General features: G+C 38.2%; 1 protein-coding gene across 1 annotated transcript in view; it reads right to left on the bottom strand.

Moving 5' to 3' along the window:
- The window catches only part of LRP1B (LDL receptor related protein 1B), a 631,173-nt gene that overhangs the window by 256,061 nt on the left and 358,807 nt on the right, over positions 1 to 16,305 (bottom strand). Inside the window, exon 7 of the mRNA XM_071746448.1 lies at positions 2,369 to 2,531. Coding sequence (XP_071602549.1) covers positions 2,369 to 2,531 — 163 coding nt within the window. The remainder of the gene's footprint in view (positions 1 to 2,368; positions 2,532 to 16,305) is intronic.

The raw sequence follows: 16,305 nt of genomic DNA, 5'->3' as shown, positions 1-16,305 counted from the left end.
GTTCATACTGGAAGTTTATCAAGCCTACTTCTTCAAGAGGCTTTTTTGAATAGCAGAATCTTTCTTCACTCACTTTAAAAGTTCAGTCTTTGAAGGATAACACAAGTTCTTCCATTCACTCTATGATACAAACTAAACTCAGCAGCTCCAGTTCCATTGTAAGCTGATATAATAATACATAAACCCATCACCACTAAATATCTAACAAAACTCACAGGCACAGAGATGTAGAATTAATCACACTCAAAATACATTCTTGAGTCCAGCAAGGGTAACCATTTGGAATTAAGATATTTCCCACCAGTGCTTTGGTTGTTCTACCCAGAAGTGCAGAATTTCTGGTTCATGTAACAACTAAATGTACATGTGAACATGTAAGAACAGCAGGGCTTGACCTGCAAGTTTATCAGAGAAATAAAGGCTTGTGATGAAGCTCTGAATTCCTGAGCATAGAAAAAGTGCTTCTCTGTTGTGCAAGTGTTCCTTCAGCTTGTGAACAGCACTGGGGCCAATAAACATCCTGTGATCCCAATGCATGGCACAGGAGCAAACACCTCATAAGGTGATTAGATTCAATACTTAACATGTAACTGTTACAGGATATAAACCTCCCAGAACACCTTAGGTTTCATATTTAAATAAATTTTAAAAATAATTTTTAAAAAGTGATTTATAATCATATGCTTGCAGTATATAAACATAACTGCCCTAAGAAGTTACTGCACACACACTTTTATGTAACTCGTTCAGTTCTCAACTTGCAATATGGTTTTTAATGGATGTTTTTCTGATTCTTTAAGCAAAATCAGAATTCTAAGTTACCTATACAGCAATGCAATGTTAAAATGTTGACATAGAAATATTTCTCAACTACTGTCTGTACAAAAGAGTACAGCAAAAGCAGAAAATAAAAATAAAAAGGAACAAAACATTTTTAAGTAGCCAGAAAGCCTTTTGATTATCTGCATTCTGTACCAAAACCCAGTCACAAACAAGCAGAACTTATATATATATATATAGGGGCTTAAGAATGAAAATCTATATTATGTATGCAATGTATCCAATTAACAAAACACCATATGTCAGAAAATTATTAAAACTGCCAATAAAAGCAGTAAATAAATGAGTGCTGAAATGCAAAACATGCTTTCTGATAAAAATTTTCTACCCAGTGTTTACATCATGAATTAAATTGGTATTGCTGTATTAGAATCACACAGTGAAACATCATAACCACCTCTGGTCCTTCCTACAGGCAGCACTGACACTCAAACGGCCACTGTTCCTCTTGAGGATGGCACTGGAAAAGGAAACTATCTGGATAAGAATGGTTTGTAGCTACCAGATAACAAAAACCAAAAAAAACTATCTCTCTTTTTCTCTTCCACCCCTCCTCCCAGAGCCCAAGTGTTGGCTGTAACTCTTACAGCCCTGACAGATCAGATCAGCTAATGACAAACTTTGGATTCCTTCAGCAAATCCAGCCAAGGAAATGGAAGCAAACACACAGGAAAAGGCTGATGCTGGAAACCTGAAAGCTTCAAGTTCTTTCGGACCCCAACTCGCACAAAATCAATTTATACATGAATTTTTAGTTTTCTTTTAAACCAGCTCTGCAGTCAGATCAAGTCAAGCTTACCATCTGCTGCAGACAGAAATACAGCTATATTCCCTTATAAAACTTCTTTGTCAACTTTACATCCAAGCTGTTCTTGTCAGCATTGAAGTCATTGGGATAATGCATTTTAATACTCAATCGGGCTTTAAATAGTGACAAAAGTCCACAGATGGATGACAAGCTGTTCTACAGTAAATATTTTTGTATTTCTTGAGAAGGGACTTATGGCAGTTTAGGACATATTCCATAAGCCTTTCAGTCTAAACTACTTACAAACTAATAAAACCAAGATGAAATCTGTGGTCTAAATTCAACACCAAAATTTAGTTTTTAAATTAACTTGATTCTATTTCTGTGCCTTTTAGTTATGGTTTTACTTCATGTTTTGCTTGCAAACTTTTCCCAGCTGCTGGCCATTAGAGAATTAAAGCCCTTTAGTACCCTGTATTTTAAGCAAGGCTTTATTCCCAAGTGATGCTGAATGTATCTATGGAAGAAAAAAAGCAAGTACAATCTGATTTTACCATTGTAGCTGACCTTCTAAAGGAGGGTAAAAAGTTTTCAACATTTTAATGTAATTAAAGTTGTTAAAAGCCATTTCCAATATTTATGCGAGTGAGGGGATACAATAGAAATAAAACCTCAACATTTCCTTTTCCACACACTCGAGTTTGAAACAATTAACAGAAAAACAAGCAGACAAGCACACACCATATAAAATAAATCCTAAAGCAGATAAAAAAACCTTACCCTGACGTTGGATCAAGAGCTATGGCCTTAGGGTTACTCAGATCCAGCTCGATGAGGGTTATGCACAGGGACCCGTTCTGGTTGCAGGCAAATATCCTATCACTGATGTGATCCACAAAGTACCAATTCCCAGTGATCCAGTCAATGGCTATTTGCTGTACGTCTGCCAAGAAAAAAAAAAAGAAAGAAAAAGTTGCTCAGAAGTGCAACTATAACATGAATAACTGAATTCCTTCAGCTGCTTCACCAAGCAAACAATCTACTCCGTTAAAGAGCTCAACCTGGTTTTGCATATATATTTTTTGTGGTATGTAATAAGTAACCCAACTCTCAATGCATACATATTGCTTGGAGAGGATTCTTCATTTTTAAGTGCAAAAGTCTGATTGCAACTCCAAGGGCATAAAGGATACACATTTGTGTGTAGGTCTCTGAAATAGTTTTGGGTCTGTGCATTTTTGATGCTATATTCAGAAGCAACGTTAGTGAATGATGGTGCATTTGTGACAGAGGGGTTGGAAAAATGGCTGTGGCTGGCTGGTGGTACCAGATGGCAGTGGGAAGGCAGCATCTGAGGCCACTTGAGTTCTGAAGTTAGTGTTCCAGGATGCCTGTCACACCATGGGGATGCTACACTGGTAGTGCTTAAAAGAGTTTACTAGATATCTTTGAAGTAACTAAAAAAAGATAAATTCTTCACAGAAATTTAAAAAAGAAAACAAAACAAAACAAGTGCTTAGGCATGTAAGTATTAACCCACTATATATAAAAAAACAGACATGGATATCCAAACATTACTTTTCATTTAATTTTTTTTTTTTAAATAGACCTGGGAAATATGGATGCTGCCAGATTTGTGATTTAACTGCTACAATAAGTAGCATCAAAGTTACTCTGTGGTACCCATACAGATGAGTTTCCTAACAATAAAACAAGTTTGCCTTCTCAAAACACAAGGGCAACTTCAGAGCTACCTATCACAAGTGTTTTGAAGCAGTAAGTTCTTTTTCTAGCGAGATAAAGAACCCATTTTTTGTAAATGTATTCTAAATCTGGCATTTTTCTTATTAGTCATCCTACTAGAGTCTTACTCACAGTACTTAATAACAATAAAAAACACTATAAAGAAGCAGAAAGAACATAACTTCATGAAGATTTCTTTACCTCCTATTCTCATTGGCAGTACTGTATTGATTCCACCCTTTTAGACTGAATTAGTTATTCTTACATTAGTAACTCAATAACATCCTTTCCAGTTGAATATTTTCAACAAAAAATACCAGTGGTATTTTATTTTACAAAAAAACATTCATTATATTAAAATGGTTTTGAAATAGTGCTAACCTAAGTTGTGATCCTTTCCTAATAACAGAAGCCAAATGTAATAAAATATTATTTTACACAGAAGCTTCATTGGGATCACTTCAGGTTTTCTCTTCAGAGCCATGTATGTATTTGTACCACCACATACATGCTGCACTGTGGAATATGAAGCAACTCAGAAAGAAATTGTAGTCATTCAATTTTTTACAATAACTGAAGGCTTATCAGCCATATATTTGCTACATACTCTGGACAAGGAGAATCATGGGTTGTCCTTCAAGGTACAGGTAAGATAAACAAGATTTACTCAATAAAATATGAGGAATAGTTTCCCGCTGTATTTCATCTCAGCCATCCCATTACACAGTTCACTGTGTCTCTCTCTCTCAGATTTCCCTCCTTCTGCTACTCATTTTCCTTTAAATTTTAAGTGAATATTGCACCTTTTCCCTTCTGATAGATCCTATTACAAAGATATGCTGAGCCAGAAGAAAGAAATGCTCCATTTAGTCCTGCATCCAACCTCCAGAGAAGGCCCATGTCAGGTGCATCGAGGCATATGTGAGCCCTAATATACTTTAGACAACAGGGAGGAAAAGGATTTTTTTTTTCCTTGTCCAAACAAAATACACAACCTGCTTTTAAAAGATATCAGAAAACCTCTTTCCCTCTGGAAATCATCAAGAGTTTAAGCATTTTCAATCCATCCGCTTTCCATTTTCAGAAGTTGGATTCACAGAATTAAAGGTTTGTGGTTCACCAAGTCAATGAGGCGTTTGAAAATTGAAGATAGGTTTTCCATGGAATAAAAGCAATTTTGAAAACATTATTTATAAAGAATGAAAGCTACAAAAGAGATTAAATTTTAAATATTTTAGAGATGAAACTAGCAATTTCATTTCAGTAATGAGAAGCATGGAAGATTTTTATACCTTGGAGAGTGGAAGAAGAGAAGAGAGCTTACTAGAGGAGGGTACTGCTTTCTTCTTTAAGTGTAGGAAAAGTTCATATTTGTACATAAATGAAATGCATGGCACACACATTATTCTATCTGTTAACATAACAATATTCATGTGTAAAATGTTGGCTGCATTTTTTCCTTTATTATTCATTAACGTGTCACAAGAAATTGAATTAAACTTGTATTTTATATAGAAAACAAGGATAATTTCTTTGAAGTCATATTAGGGATAACAACTTGCATCAAATAGTAAAATCTGAGGTTCTTTAGCAACCCAGGAAAGTCAGATATCCAGAAGCAATTTCTCACCATAACCTTAGTGACCAAGATTTCAGAAAGCATTGGTAGCTCTTAACACCTATTTCCCTGATGCCCCTTCCCCTGAAGGTTGTATTTGGGAAGGACATGGAGGTACCAGCAGTACAGGCTATTTGTGAGACCTCACCTCATCTCAGCTGCATTCCTTGTGAAGCTCTTCATTACAAAACAAGCAATGCTGAAAGACTATGCTGAAAGTTTCCAGAAAAAATAAGAACATTAATTCATATTTTCCTTTCGAAGCCTCCTGGATGAAATGGAGGAGAGATCTCACACTCTTGTAAAGAACACTCAGATCGAAACCAGACCTTCTTGGTTGGTCTATCACTCTAATCCAGCAATTAACCTGGCCACTTGATGGGTGGTAGAAGTTGCAAAAATGCACTGGAGATCCCATAGATCTGGTTTCAGCTTTGGCTTTTTTGTACCATGGGCTTTGCAGTGAATTGGAATCATGACGTTTCTCACAAAAGAAGCAGTTTATAAAGAACTGTCCAAATCCACTCCCCCATAAAATTATATTCTGTGTGAAAAATCCACTTAACTAGCAGAGAACAGCTTTTTATGAATCAAATTGTTAATCTCTCTGGGTTTGCCAGCAGCTATGCATTAAGCTGCTTTGAATGGCTCTCCAGTTCCCACAGAAGTTGAGTGCACTGTATATCACAGAGATCAGGTTTTGGTTGCACTGGAGGCTTATAATATTATGTTATATTTTAATACATATATGTGTGTGTGTATATATATATATATGTATCTTCTAGTCCTCAAGAAGTTACTGAATCCATTTAATGCCTATTTCTGGATCCATATATTAAGACCCAGGATGTACAGATGTCTACTCTACTCACATTTTAAAAATAATTGATTTTTTTTTTCCTTTCATTCACACTGTTTCAGAAATCTCTAGAAAGAAATCCCCCTGAAAACATTTATTCTGAGCAATATATTATATATATGTATTGAGGGATTTCCATTAGAAATAACAGTTTCCTTGCAGCATATCTGCCAAATGCAATCATCCTTCCTTTATTACTTTTTAAAATCTAGGATTTCCTCTTAAGGCCTTCATAAGGGTATATAAGAAATCAAATAGTTTAAATTCTAGTTGAGGACATTATGTAAACCATGGACACTAGCAAAAGTGTCTCTTTTGTACACTTTTTCCATTTTTTTTTCAAACATACAAATATTATTATGCCCATAGAGAAAGTAGCAATTTTATATGAGGGTGGCTAAATCTTCAAAGGGTACTGGAAATATATGTTTTGTGGACAAAAGAGTCCATGAAAATCAGAGCCATACTGAATTCCTACTTTAACTTTCAAACACGTACTCTATGCATTGCTATAATTATTATAATTTGAAATCAAGACTTGTAGAAGATTTTAGTTAACAGAAGAGAGAGAAATGCAGTTCCATATTCCTGTATCTATACTACTGTACTGATCAAGGATTCATCACACACAGTGAATATAAAAATGAAATTATGTTAACAGGTTTCATTTTTTCCAGATGTTGAAGAAAGACTAGAAACAGAAAAATTGAGTAAACTTTTTCCATTTTTGCACTTCACTGAAAGCATCCCTTGTTTTAATGTGATAAAGGATCTAAGATCCTTTCACTACTCAGTGAAAATCAGAGTAGTTGGCATCTTTTTTAGAACCTTTTGAGTGAACTGGGAAATGGTTTTAGATGAACTATAATTAAAATTAAAAATACTCAGTGCACATATGCTTCAAACTGTCTCTATTTTAAGGGAAAGAACTTAGTTTCTACAGCCTTTTATACTTGAAATTTTCCTTGCTCTGAACATGACCGTAATGAGGGTTCCCTAAAGGAACCTGGAAATCTACCCAGCATTCAAGAAGCAAAAATGTCATTGAAAGTTACCATAGGACATTGGAACAATTCCTATTCTCTCTCTTTGGACATGGCTTTGTACCTTTACAAATAAGCAAATAAATAAATTTTAAAAATCAGTACTGATATTTTCTTGTATTTTCACAAATGTATAATGATTTAAATGCTTAAAAAAAAAAACCACAACAAAAACCCCACTTCATTTTGTCAGTTTTGTTTTGTTGTTTTGGCTTTTTCTTTTCCAAAAGTTGATCTCAAAGGAATAATAATTTTGATTTATCCAGAAAGAAATAATTTTTTTTTTTATAACCCATAGAGACCTCTTCTGATGAATGTAATATTCAAACTTCCACCAAGGAATTTCATGCTGTATTCTGGACCTGCTTGGGGGAGACAAGAGGAGGGAAATAAATTTTAAAAGCAGAAGAATGGGGGTGGGGAGGTCCTGTGGCTCCTCCTCCAAACCACCAATGCAGAGGGAATTTTTTGCTATTCTTCCTGCTCCAAAAGCAAGTACTTATTTTATAGAAATCTTTGCAGACGACAGCTGAGCATTGTCATAGGTAGTCAGGTCTGCTAAGAATCACTTGTTTATTCTGTTAAACAAGCTGGGTAGATCTGAGGATTGTGCAACAGTTGGTTGGATGTGTGGCCATATGCTAAGGGAATAAACAGAGAGGATCCCTGTATTAAACTTCCAGGAGCTTAACATTTCTGTGATGAGCATCCTGACACATGGAAGCTGTCACCTGGTCCCCAAGGGCAGTGCCATGCAGGAGTGCAAGGCTGGAATTGCTCAAGTGCCTCCTGCCAAGAAGTCACCTTCTGGTCCCTCTTGTCCCAAAGGCCAGGACAACAGCTCTGCAGGTCACCTTGGCATGTCCACATCCCTTACTCTACAACCTGGTATTGCCTCCAGGGCTTACTCTCATAAATCAGCCTGGAGTAAGGAAGACTTGGTTTCATTGTGTTTAGGATAAGGAAGCATCTTCTGCATCTTTCTGAGTCAAAAGAGGTCGGACAGAAACAAAGGTGAAATGAAAAGATTAATCTGGAAGGCAAAAGCATGAAAAACGAGAAGATAAAGATTAAACAAAAATGGGATAACATCATTGAGACTTTATGCTTTCCTCCATGTTTTCTCAGTTTTCAGGTTACCTTTTTTTTTTTCTCATATATGTGCAGCTTAATTCTTCATGACCAGAGTGCTGTTTATGAATGAAAACTGAGCTCTTAGCAGCTGAGGTTTTGTGAATTGTGCAAGGTAAGTAAATGAAAACTGTGCCAGGCATGGAGAGACCTGTTAGTTGAATTTACTATCTACTTAGAAATAAACATTTAAAAAGAGAGATATAAAATTACATATCTGCAAAGGAGCCAGCAAAATTTGTACCAAAGAAGCACCAGCTTGGGGACAGGCTTTTTGCCTCCATTTGAGCAAAAAGAAGTTTTCTGGAAGACAAACAGTAGCAAGCCTTTCTTTTTCTGAAGTAGCCAGTAACGGTTGAGACCAGGTGAACAGTAGTACAAGCACTCTGAAATGAGAGGCTGTGAAATCAGGAGTGCTGCCTACACTGTGCCTCTGAGGGCACCATTCCTATTTAGCAGCCCAGACACCTTATACTGACACCAGGGCTTGGGAAAGTTTTGCTGGCATGGATTTTTCTGTGGCCCTTCTACTGACAACAATTTGCCACAATTATGCCTGCAATCCCATTTACAATATATGATTTTTATTACAAATGTCAGCACTCAATAAGTTAGGCACACCAGTGTCTGAACTCAGCCATGTCCTGAATGACTTTTGCATACACTTAAGAATGAAAAATCAAATTAAAAATAACCATCTATCTTTTCCAAATGACTCACCCTCAAATATCTAATTCCTTAGAATTAAATCAGCCTTCTGAGAAACTGTACTGCAAATCTTAAAACATAATAACTTTAAATAAACACATTAAAGAACCTAGACTTAAACTTACTCAAAAGAAAAGAAAGCTTTTCCTTTTTTTTTTTTCCTGAGTAAAATAATTTACATTTCAATAAATTGAGTTACAGTCAAAAATAAAGTTGCTATTCTTCCAAGCCTACAGGATATTAGAAGATATTGCTTTGAAAACCTGTAAAAGTGAACATTTAGACAATGGCAGTTTCCCCAGGATGAAGAGTTTTCAAAAATATGAGCTTAATCTAAATATTATGAATACTTAATGAAAGCATTGTGGTATCTCCTGAAGACACCCAGTCTCTCAGAGATGCACTCAATGCAGTCACTCAGAGATTCAAACATTTGGCTTCCAGCAAGGTACAGAAGACAACACATTTAGGAACTTATTCTCTATTGGCATTTCTCTTGCAGCTTAAAATCTGATTTTTATATTTCCACTGGATTCAGCCCACTTACTAAGCAAACAAAATCCAACGCCTGAAATTCCCCATAATTTACAAGTTTCTCAAATTAGCAGATCCATACTTTTCCAAGGACTCCACAGAGACCAGGAGGCTGTCTGGCCTACAAAATCCCTGTATCCCTGTTGGTCTTCACATTGATGCAATAAAATCCAAGTGGTGACGATGAGATATGGCAATCAAAGCCAGTTGTGGGGCTTCCTAAGCAGAACAGCAGATAGCTCTGTAAATTTCCTACTCTACTCAAAACACAGTCTAACTCCACTTGGGCTGTTCCACCTACACTTTGCCTTGCAACAATCCTGTTGTATATTTCTTTTATTTCCACTGAGATTGACATTTTCAGGGATTTTTTTTATGGTTTAGTTTCTTAGGATGCTGTGAAGCAGAAGTCAGGCACCAACATGTTCTGAAGCCAGACACATTGTAGTACATTGGCTGAGCATGAATACTGGGTAGTTCCTGAGAAATGCAGGTTTAAGGATAAAAATCTTCTTTCCATTATGAGCCCAGGGATCTGCAGAAGGGTAACAACTCAAAATCACACCTATCTCTTCTAACAATCCCACTGGTTACCAAATATTCAGGTGTGATATGATGGTGTACCCCATGTAAGCTCAAGTCTGTACCTTTGCCAAAAATTTTAAAGCAGAGCAGCAAAATCTGCTCCTAGGTTTTTTTAGCATGCTGCTTCTTAAACTCTTATTACAGAATGATGCCACCACACAATGCATTAAGTTCCTTGAATGACTAAAATGACTGAAATTTTCTGTTACTGGGTTTTGAGTCACAGAGTTGGCTGTGATGCCAACAGGCTAAACAAGCAAGGAAAAAGTGTGAAACAACAATATCAGGGCCTTAAGAATGACCCAGTCTTCTTACCCTGAGGATTATGATTTTTATGGGGAGTGAATTTTCTGACATCAATTTCATGCCAGAAAGGAATAGTTGAGAACCATAAGGTTTCTAAGTTTGGCATTACTGAGCTTCAAACACATTGCCCAGTGACTGTAAACTTTTCCCCCCCCCCTTTTTTTTTTTTTTTAATAACTGCGCATTCAAAAGCTTCTTATAAATCTGCTGAGACTGTAAATCAAACCCAGTTATTTACTTCAAATCAGTTAAGTCATCCACTGTTAAAATTAAAGCATAATTCAGCTGCAACAGGCATCCCATCAAGCCTGTGGACTGAGAGAAAACAACGTGGGGTAAACCAGGTGGCTACAGGATGCCTCTTTTAACCACCTTCCACCAAAGGGAAGTTTACAACTTTCCCCCTTCCTAGGGACTGCCTGCTTCAGATACCATGGTCATAACAAAAATAAAGTCACTTGACATCTTCCCATCAACAGGCTAAGCAACAGAGTATTTCAATTTTCAAAGATATGTCACTAAAATACAGAGTTACTTCTGCAATAAGGGAAATAACTTCTAGAGACAGTTTAATACCAGATGTAAGCAACTGTGCTTTAAGGAATGCTTTTTGGGGGTAATATAGAAGTAAATTATCTTTGTCAGCTCTTGAAGTAAGGCTTAGGCAACCCATACTGCATCTTTCTCATAGAAGGTAACATTGGTCAGACAAAAGTTGTCCAGAGGATCTGGAGCATGCTGTAGTTTCTTGCAGGTAAAATTCAGGTCATATTTTGCATGGCAATTTCATTTTGAGCCAACTACAGTTACTATCAGCAAAATACAGTCTAGACAATATGAATATGCACTACATGACATGACTTAATGCTATAAATCAATCCATTCCCTTTCCCCAAAGGGCATTATTATATTCAATTTTAATCAGAAGCTAATACTGACCATAAAGTATTTCATTTTGATATATAGATATATTCAGCAAAAAAGTCTTTATCTTCATCTCAAACCTATTAGTGGGAAAGGAGAAGACATTATACTTTCCCAAAAAAATTTTTTGCTAAAATAAATTTTGTTACAGAACCTGTTTATAAGATAACTGATATCTGCATATAGAGTTCAATTTAAATCCAACTTGTGAATTAGGAGTTCTACTGGAAAATTTTCAAATACCTTCAGTAATAAAAAGTGAAAACTGCACAGTTAGCAAATATGTCTGATACAAAACCATCTCATATACTGTACTAGATGAGATACTCTTTTTTTTTTTTTTTTTTAGGGTTGCTAAGGAAAGGAAAAGAAATGCCTTCTTTTATTAAAGAACATTAAACTGCATTCTTCATCCTGCTCCCTCCCTTCAATAGAGAAAAAAACAAAATAAAACCCTACATGTCTATTGTCTATGAATGCTGACTGCCAGCTGACTGTAAGAGATGCAGACTGATTTAATCATTCCCTCATCCTCCCTTTCTTCCTATCTGTCCCCCCCCCCTTTTTTTTTCACCCATTTATTACACCTTTCCAATAAAAAAATAGTAGCCCTTGAAGAAAAGACTGTTACTTATTATATGTGACCTGGCCAACAAAGTGGACAGCTGCCCAGATTTAAAATATAGGCATCATTGATGCCCTTAAAAATCAAATAGTTATTTTTCTTGAGAACTTATTTTCAGTAATGCAAGAAATAAAAGTAAAACATGGGTCCAGAGTTATGCATTAATTATTTTCGTATCAAATTTCAACCAGGTGCCAGGACACTGCATTTTTTTTTTTTTTAAAGTATTTATTTCTATCATCATCACTATAGTGGCAGGATCCAAGTACAGGTTTACCTGAGCACTCTCCTCAAATGGAATGGTACCAGAGATTCCATTAAAAAGTCCCATAAACCACTCCAAGAGCTGGTACTGGAGTGGTACCACTTCAGTAATATGGCTCTAACTCAGTGCTCTTATATTTGCAGAATCTGAACATTGTTTTCAGAAGGCTTCTAAGCCCCTTCCCAAACTGGCCCCTTTAGGAAGTTATGAGGCCATAATCCCACCTCTTTTCAACCAAGGAAGTCTTATGTACTCTGTGCTAACTACTACCTGGTGTATCCCCTACCATTTATGTGCTTGAGCTTTTAAAACTCCCAGCATCCCAGTGCAATATGGAAATGCTGTTACTCTCATTTACATGTAGAGGGGAAAAGACAAGATTCCTTGCTAAATGTCACCCTGTAAGTCTCAGGGAAAACAGTGCTCTCCTAACTCCCAGAATATTGTCTTTCTTCCTAAATCACTCCTCCTTTCATGGAAACACTTAAAAGAATTTTACCAACACTTGCAAAAAAAATACAGAGGAGACATGAATATTCATTGCCTTCCTCTCCAAGGTCCCCTCTGCAAGAACACTCTTGTCTTCCTTGTAGAAAAAAAATTTGCACACCCTCATGTTGAATCACTTGTGGTGAGTGATCCCAGAGGCAGCAAGAGCCTCAGTGTTGAGGCACAGCAGGAACATGGGTGCTGCCCCATCTCTGCCTCTTCCTTGCCCAGCATCCTTCCAGCCAGCTCCCAGCTCTGCCTTGCACAAAGCTTGCCAGAACATTTCACAGATCAAGTGAAAGAAAATCTCACAGTTCAGGAAAAGAGTATTGCCATTCTTTTCAGAGCAGCTATCTTAAAATATTTTTTTTTTTTTAGCTGAACCTCACCAATGCCAAACTAAATTACTAAAGTAATTCTGAACATAGCAAAATAGAGGCTGACCACTACTACTAAGCAGTTAAGGAGTGAGAAAGCAATTAGGGGGACCAGAACTCCAGCAGAAAACAGGAATGTAATGAAAAAGATAGTATTGGATCCTGGTTGAATCCTCTGGGCTCCCTGTCTGATGGTCTTAGCAAGCAACCACATTGAAAAAGTGGGAGAGCCAAAAAGTCAGCTTTGGCTTGTGATCACGAGGGCAAGGAGAAGGTGCTGGGTCCCACAAGCACAGAGACACAAATACTTCTCAGCACTTGACCCTACAACCCTTCACATCCATCCAACCTCTGAGCCACTCTTCCCCTGTTCAGTGGTAGGGAAGGTGAGGGAAGGTATCCAGGTTAAAACTGAATTAGTATGGAAGGAGTAAGGAGCTTCTTTTCATCCAGATTGGTCCTATACAGAAACATCTGCCAAGAGAAATGCCTGTGTGCCTTCCAAGGTGAGGCTGGATCAACTGTCTGGAGGTATAAAACAGCAAGAGGTAGCAAAGCTAAAGAGAAGCACTGCAGGATTTGTACTGGTGTACTGTGATAACTGAATGCCAAGAAAACCTGAATCAAATACCAGCCAAGCAGAAAATATCATGCTCTGAAGCATCATCCCAGAAGAGATTTTGTTATTTTCAGCAAAAGAATAGCAGCTAAAACCCAGGATGTACTGCCTGGTGCTTGTCTGGAGAGCACAGAAGGTGCTTGGTACTTGTAATGATGAAGACAAAATCTTCCTGTTAAAATGAAGAAATAGAAGATCCTGTTATCCAGAAGATGCTGCTCTTGCTGATCCCCCATTCTGACACACAAAAGCACTAGTGCAAGACTACAGCATGGCTTTGGAAGGGCAGAAAACCATGAAAGACTTTCCACCCTTGTGCTATTAAAAAGAACTTTTCCTATTTTGGTCCTAAGAGTAGCACTTTACATAAGTGATTGCTCCTGCATGTCTCTCTGCACTAAGTGGAAATGGACTGTGAGCCAGTATAAAGCATCAGGCATGCCTGTTGGTTCCACCAGCCTGGTTTCTATAAGAATCTTCCCTGAAAGCCTAATTGGCTCTAACACTGTCTGGGTAAATCTTTCCAAAAGGAAATTTTCCATCTTCTCTTCCAAAAACTCCTGGGTCATAAAAAAAACAAAGAGGAAACAACACACCAATACCTGTGCCTTGGCTAAGACGTGAATGCCTGTGCAGATCTGACCATGCCTACAGAAAACCATCCTTATTTAAAAAGATGAACCTACCAAAAAACCACTTCCTATGATATAATAAATCCCAAAAACCTGAACTGAAGCACACAGAATGCTGTCACTGGGGTTGTACCCCATTCTCCTGCAGTAAGTGACACCTGGGAGCATGATCAGCCTCTACACATCCTTTACCCTTACACAGGGACTAACAAGGGACTAAAGCATTGTAATTTCTACTCTTCTGTGAGCCCAAAGTTTATGCTCACTATGCAGAGATGGCATGATGTGGCCAGCAACTTCCTTAGTCCCTGCATTCCTAATGTAGCCTTTCGTCTTAAAATATGACCTACATTTATGTTCCTAACTACAAGACTTCCTTGCCTTCACTGAAACAAACACTTTGAATAAGACTACTTCAAGAAGCCCTCATTTTTTTTGATAACTGATTTCTGTACCACTTTTTGTTGCAGCAAGCCTTTCTTTGGGGGACATGGCTCTTCTCCGGATATCTCTCGGGGTCCCTCTCCTCAGGCATCTTCATCTCTTCTCTTTCTGCTTCTGGGAGCATGCCTTTTATTTTGCCCTTCAGCCCCGCCCATTTCCGGCTGGGGCAGGCCCTGATTATTGGGCACAGCTGGGCCTAAGCTCCCAGTTCATTATCAGTGACACCTGAGGACTTGTGGTTTTCTCTACAACTTTTTGTGCCACATTCAGATGAGATGTGTTCTTCTAGATCACTAAGATTAGAAAATGGGGATAAAATACTCAAAATTTCACAAACACTACTAAGAACACCTTTTTTTTTTTTTTTTTTTTTTTTCCTAATATTTTTTGAAAATACCTTCTTTCTGCTAATACACACAGAAGAACCTTCCTAAAAAACCACACATTTAAATGTGAATAACTCCATGGACATGATCATTTACTTGGCTTGAGATGCCAGAGAATGCAATTGCACATGAAAATGATTAACTGACAAAGTTAAAAGGAATTTGCCTCATCAGTTGTAGTACTACATAATGAACAAAAATGTCAGAAGTCACCTGATGGGTAAAGAAGGTGGAGGGTGTTGGAGAATGGCTTGGTAAACAGACATGGCAAGGACACAGTGTCCTTGGTGGTTTTGTTACAGAGTTTGAAGAAGTAAGATAGCAAGTAAACAAGGTGTGGGTCCAGGCGGAAAATCCCCTAGTGGGGGGAGCCTGCAAATGTAACTTTTCAGTAGTAGCTAATCAGTAACTGACTCCTAGGCATAATTAACAAAAACAGTATAAATGGAACGCTGAACGCTCAATAAAGTTGAAGCTTGCTTATCAATCACATTGAGTGCCTACTTGTCTTCCCTCATCGCTCCCGACATAGTGGCGCCCAAACAGGGACACTTCGGCAGACCCACATTAGCGAAACAAAGGAGCGACGAGCCCGGAGCAGCGTCGATAGCAGCGATCGACGGGCAGAAAGTCGTCGTGCCTGAGCGGAGAAAGAGGAGGCTCGCTGTCCGGGACGGGGCTACCGGCTTGCAACAGGTAAAGGCTGCACTAAAGGAATAAATTAAGCGCGCAATGGAGAGCGAAGTAGCCCTAGATAAAAGTTTTTTAGAAAAACGTTCAGGAAAAGATATAGATCTAGAAAAGGACCCACAGGCACTTTTAGTGTATGGTCACGCAGTGAATTCCCAGATGGAAGCCATGGGGGCTCTCCAGCCTGGCATGCCGAACCCCTCGATGCTTCCAGACCATTGCCATTTGCTGATAGTGGATTTAAAGGACTGTCCTTTCACAATACGTATACACTCTCAGGACTTGCGTTTGAGCTTCCAGCCCTTAACAGAGAAGATCCTGCCTTGGAATTTGAATGGGTAGTGCTCTCGCAAGGAATCCCCCAGGGATCAGTACTGGGCTCAGTCCTGTTCAATATCTTCATTGATGACTTGGATGAGGGGATTGAGTCCATCATCAGCAAGTTTGCTGATGACACCAAGCTGGGGAGAAGTGTTGATCAGCTGGAAGGCAGGAGGATTCTGCAGAGGGACCTTGACAGACTGGAGAGATGGGCTGACTCCAATGGGATGAGCTTCAACAAGGCCAAGTGCCGGGTCCTGCACTTTGGCCACAACAACCCCATGCAGCACTACAGGCTGGAGACAGAGTGGTTGGAGAGCAGCCAGGCAGAAAGAGACCTGGGAGTCTGGATTGACAAGAAGCTGAACATGAGCCAGCAGTGTGCCCAGGTGGCCAAGAAGGCCAATGGCATCCTGGC

Source organism: Heliangelus exortis, chromosome 6 (genome assembly GCF_036169615.1).
Source record: "Heliangelus exortis chromosome 6, bHelExo1.hap1, whole genome shotgun sequence".
Taxonomy (NCBI): domain Eukaryota; kingdom Metazoa; phylum Chordata; class Aves; order Apodiformes; family Trochilidae; genus Heliangelus; species Heliangelus exortis.
This window is presented reverse-complemented; position numbering and strand designations above follow the sequence as displayed.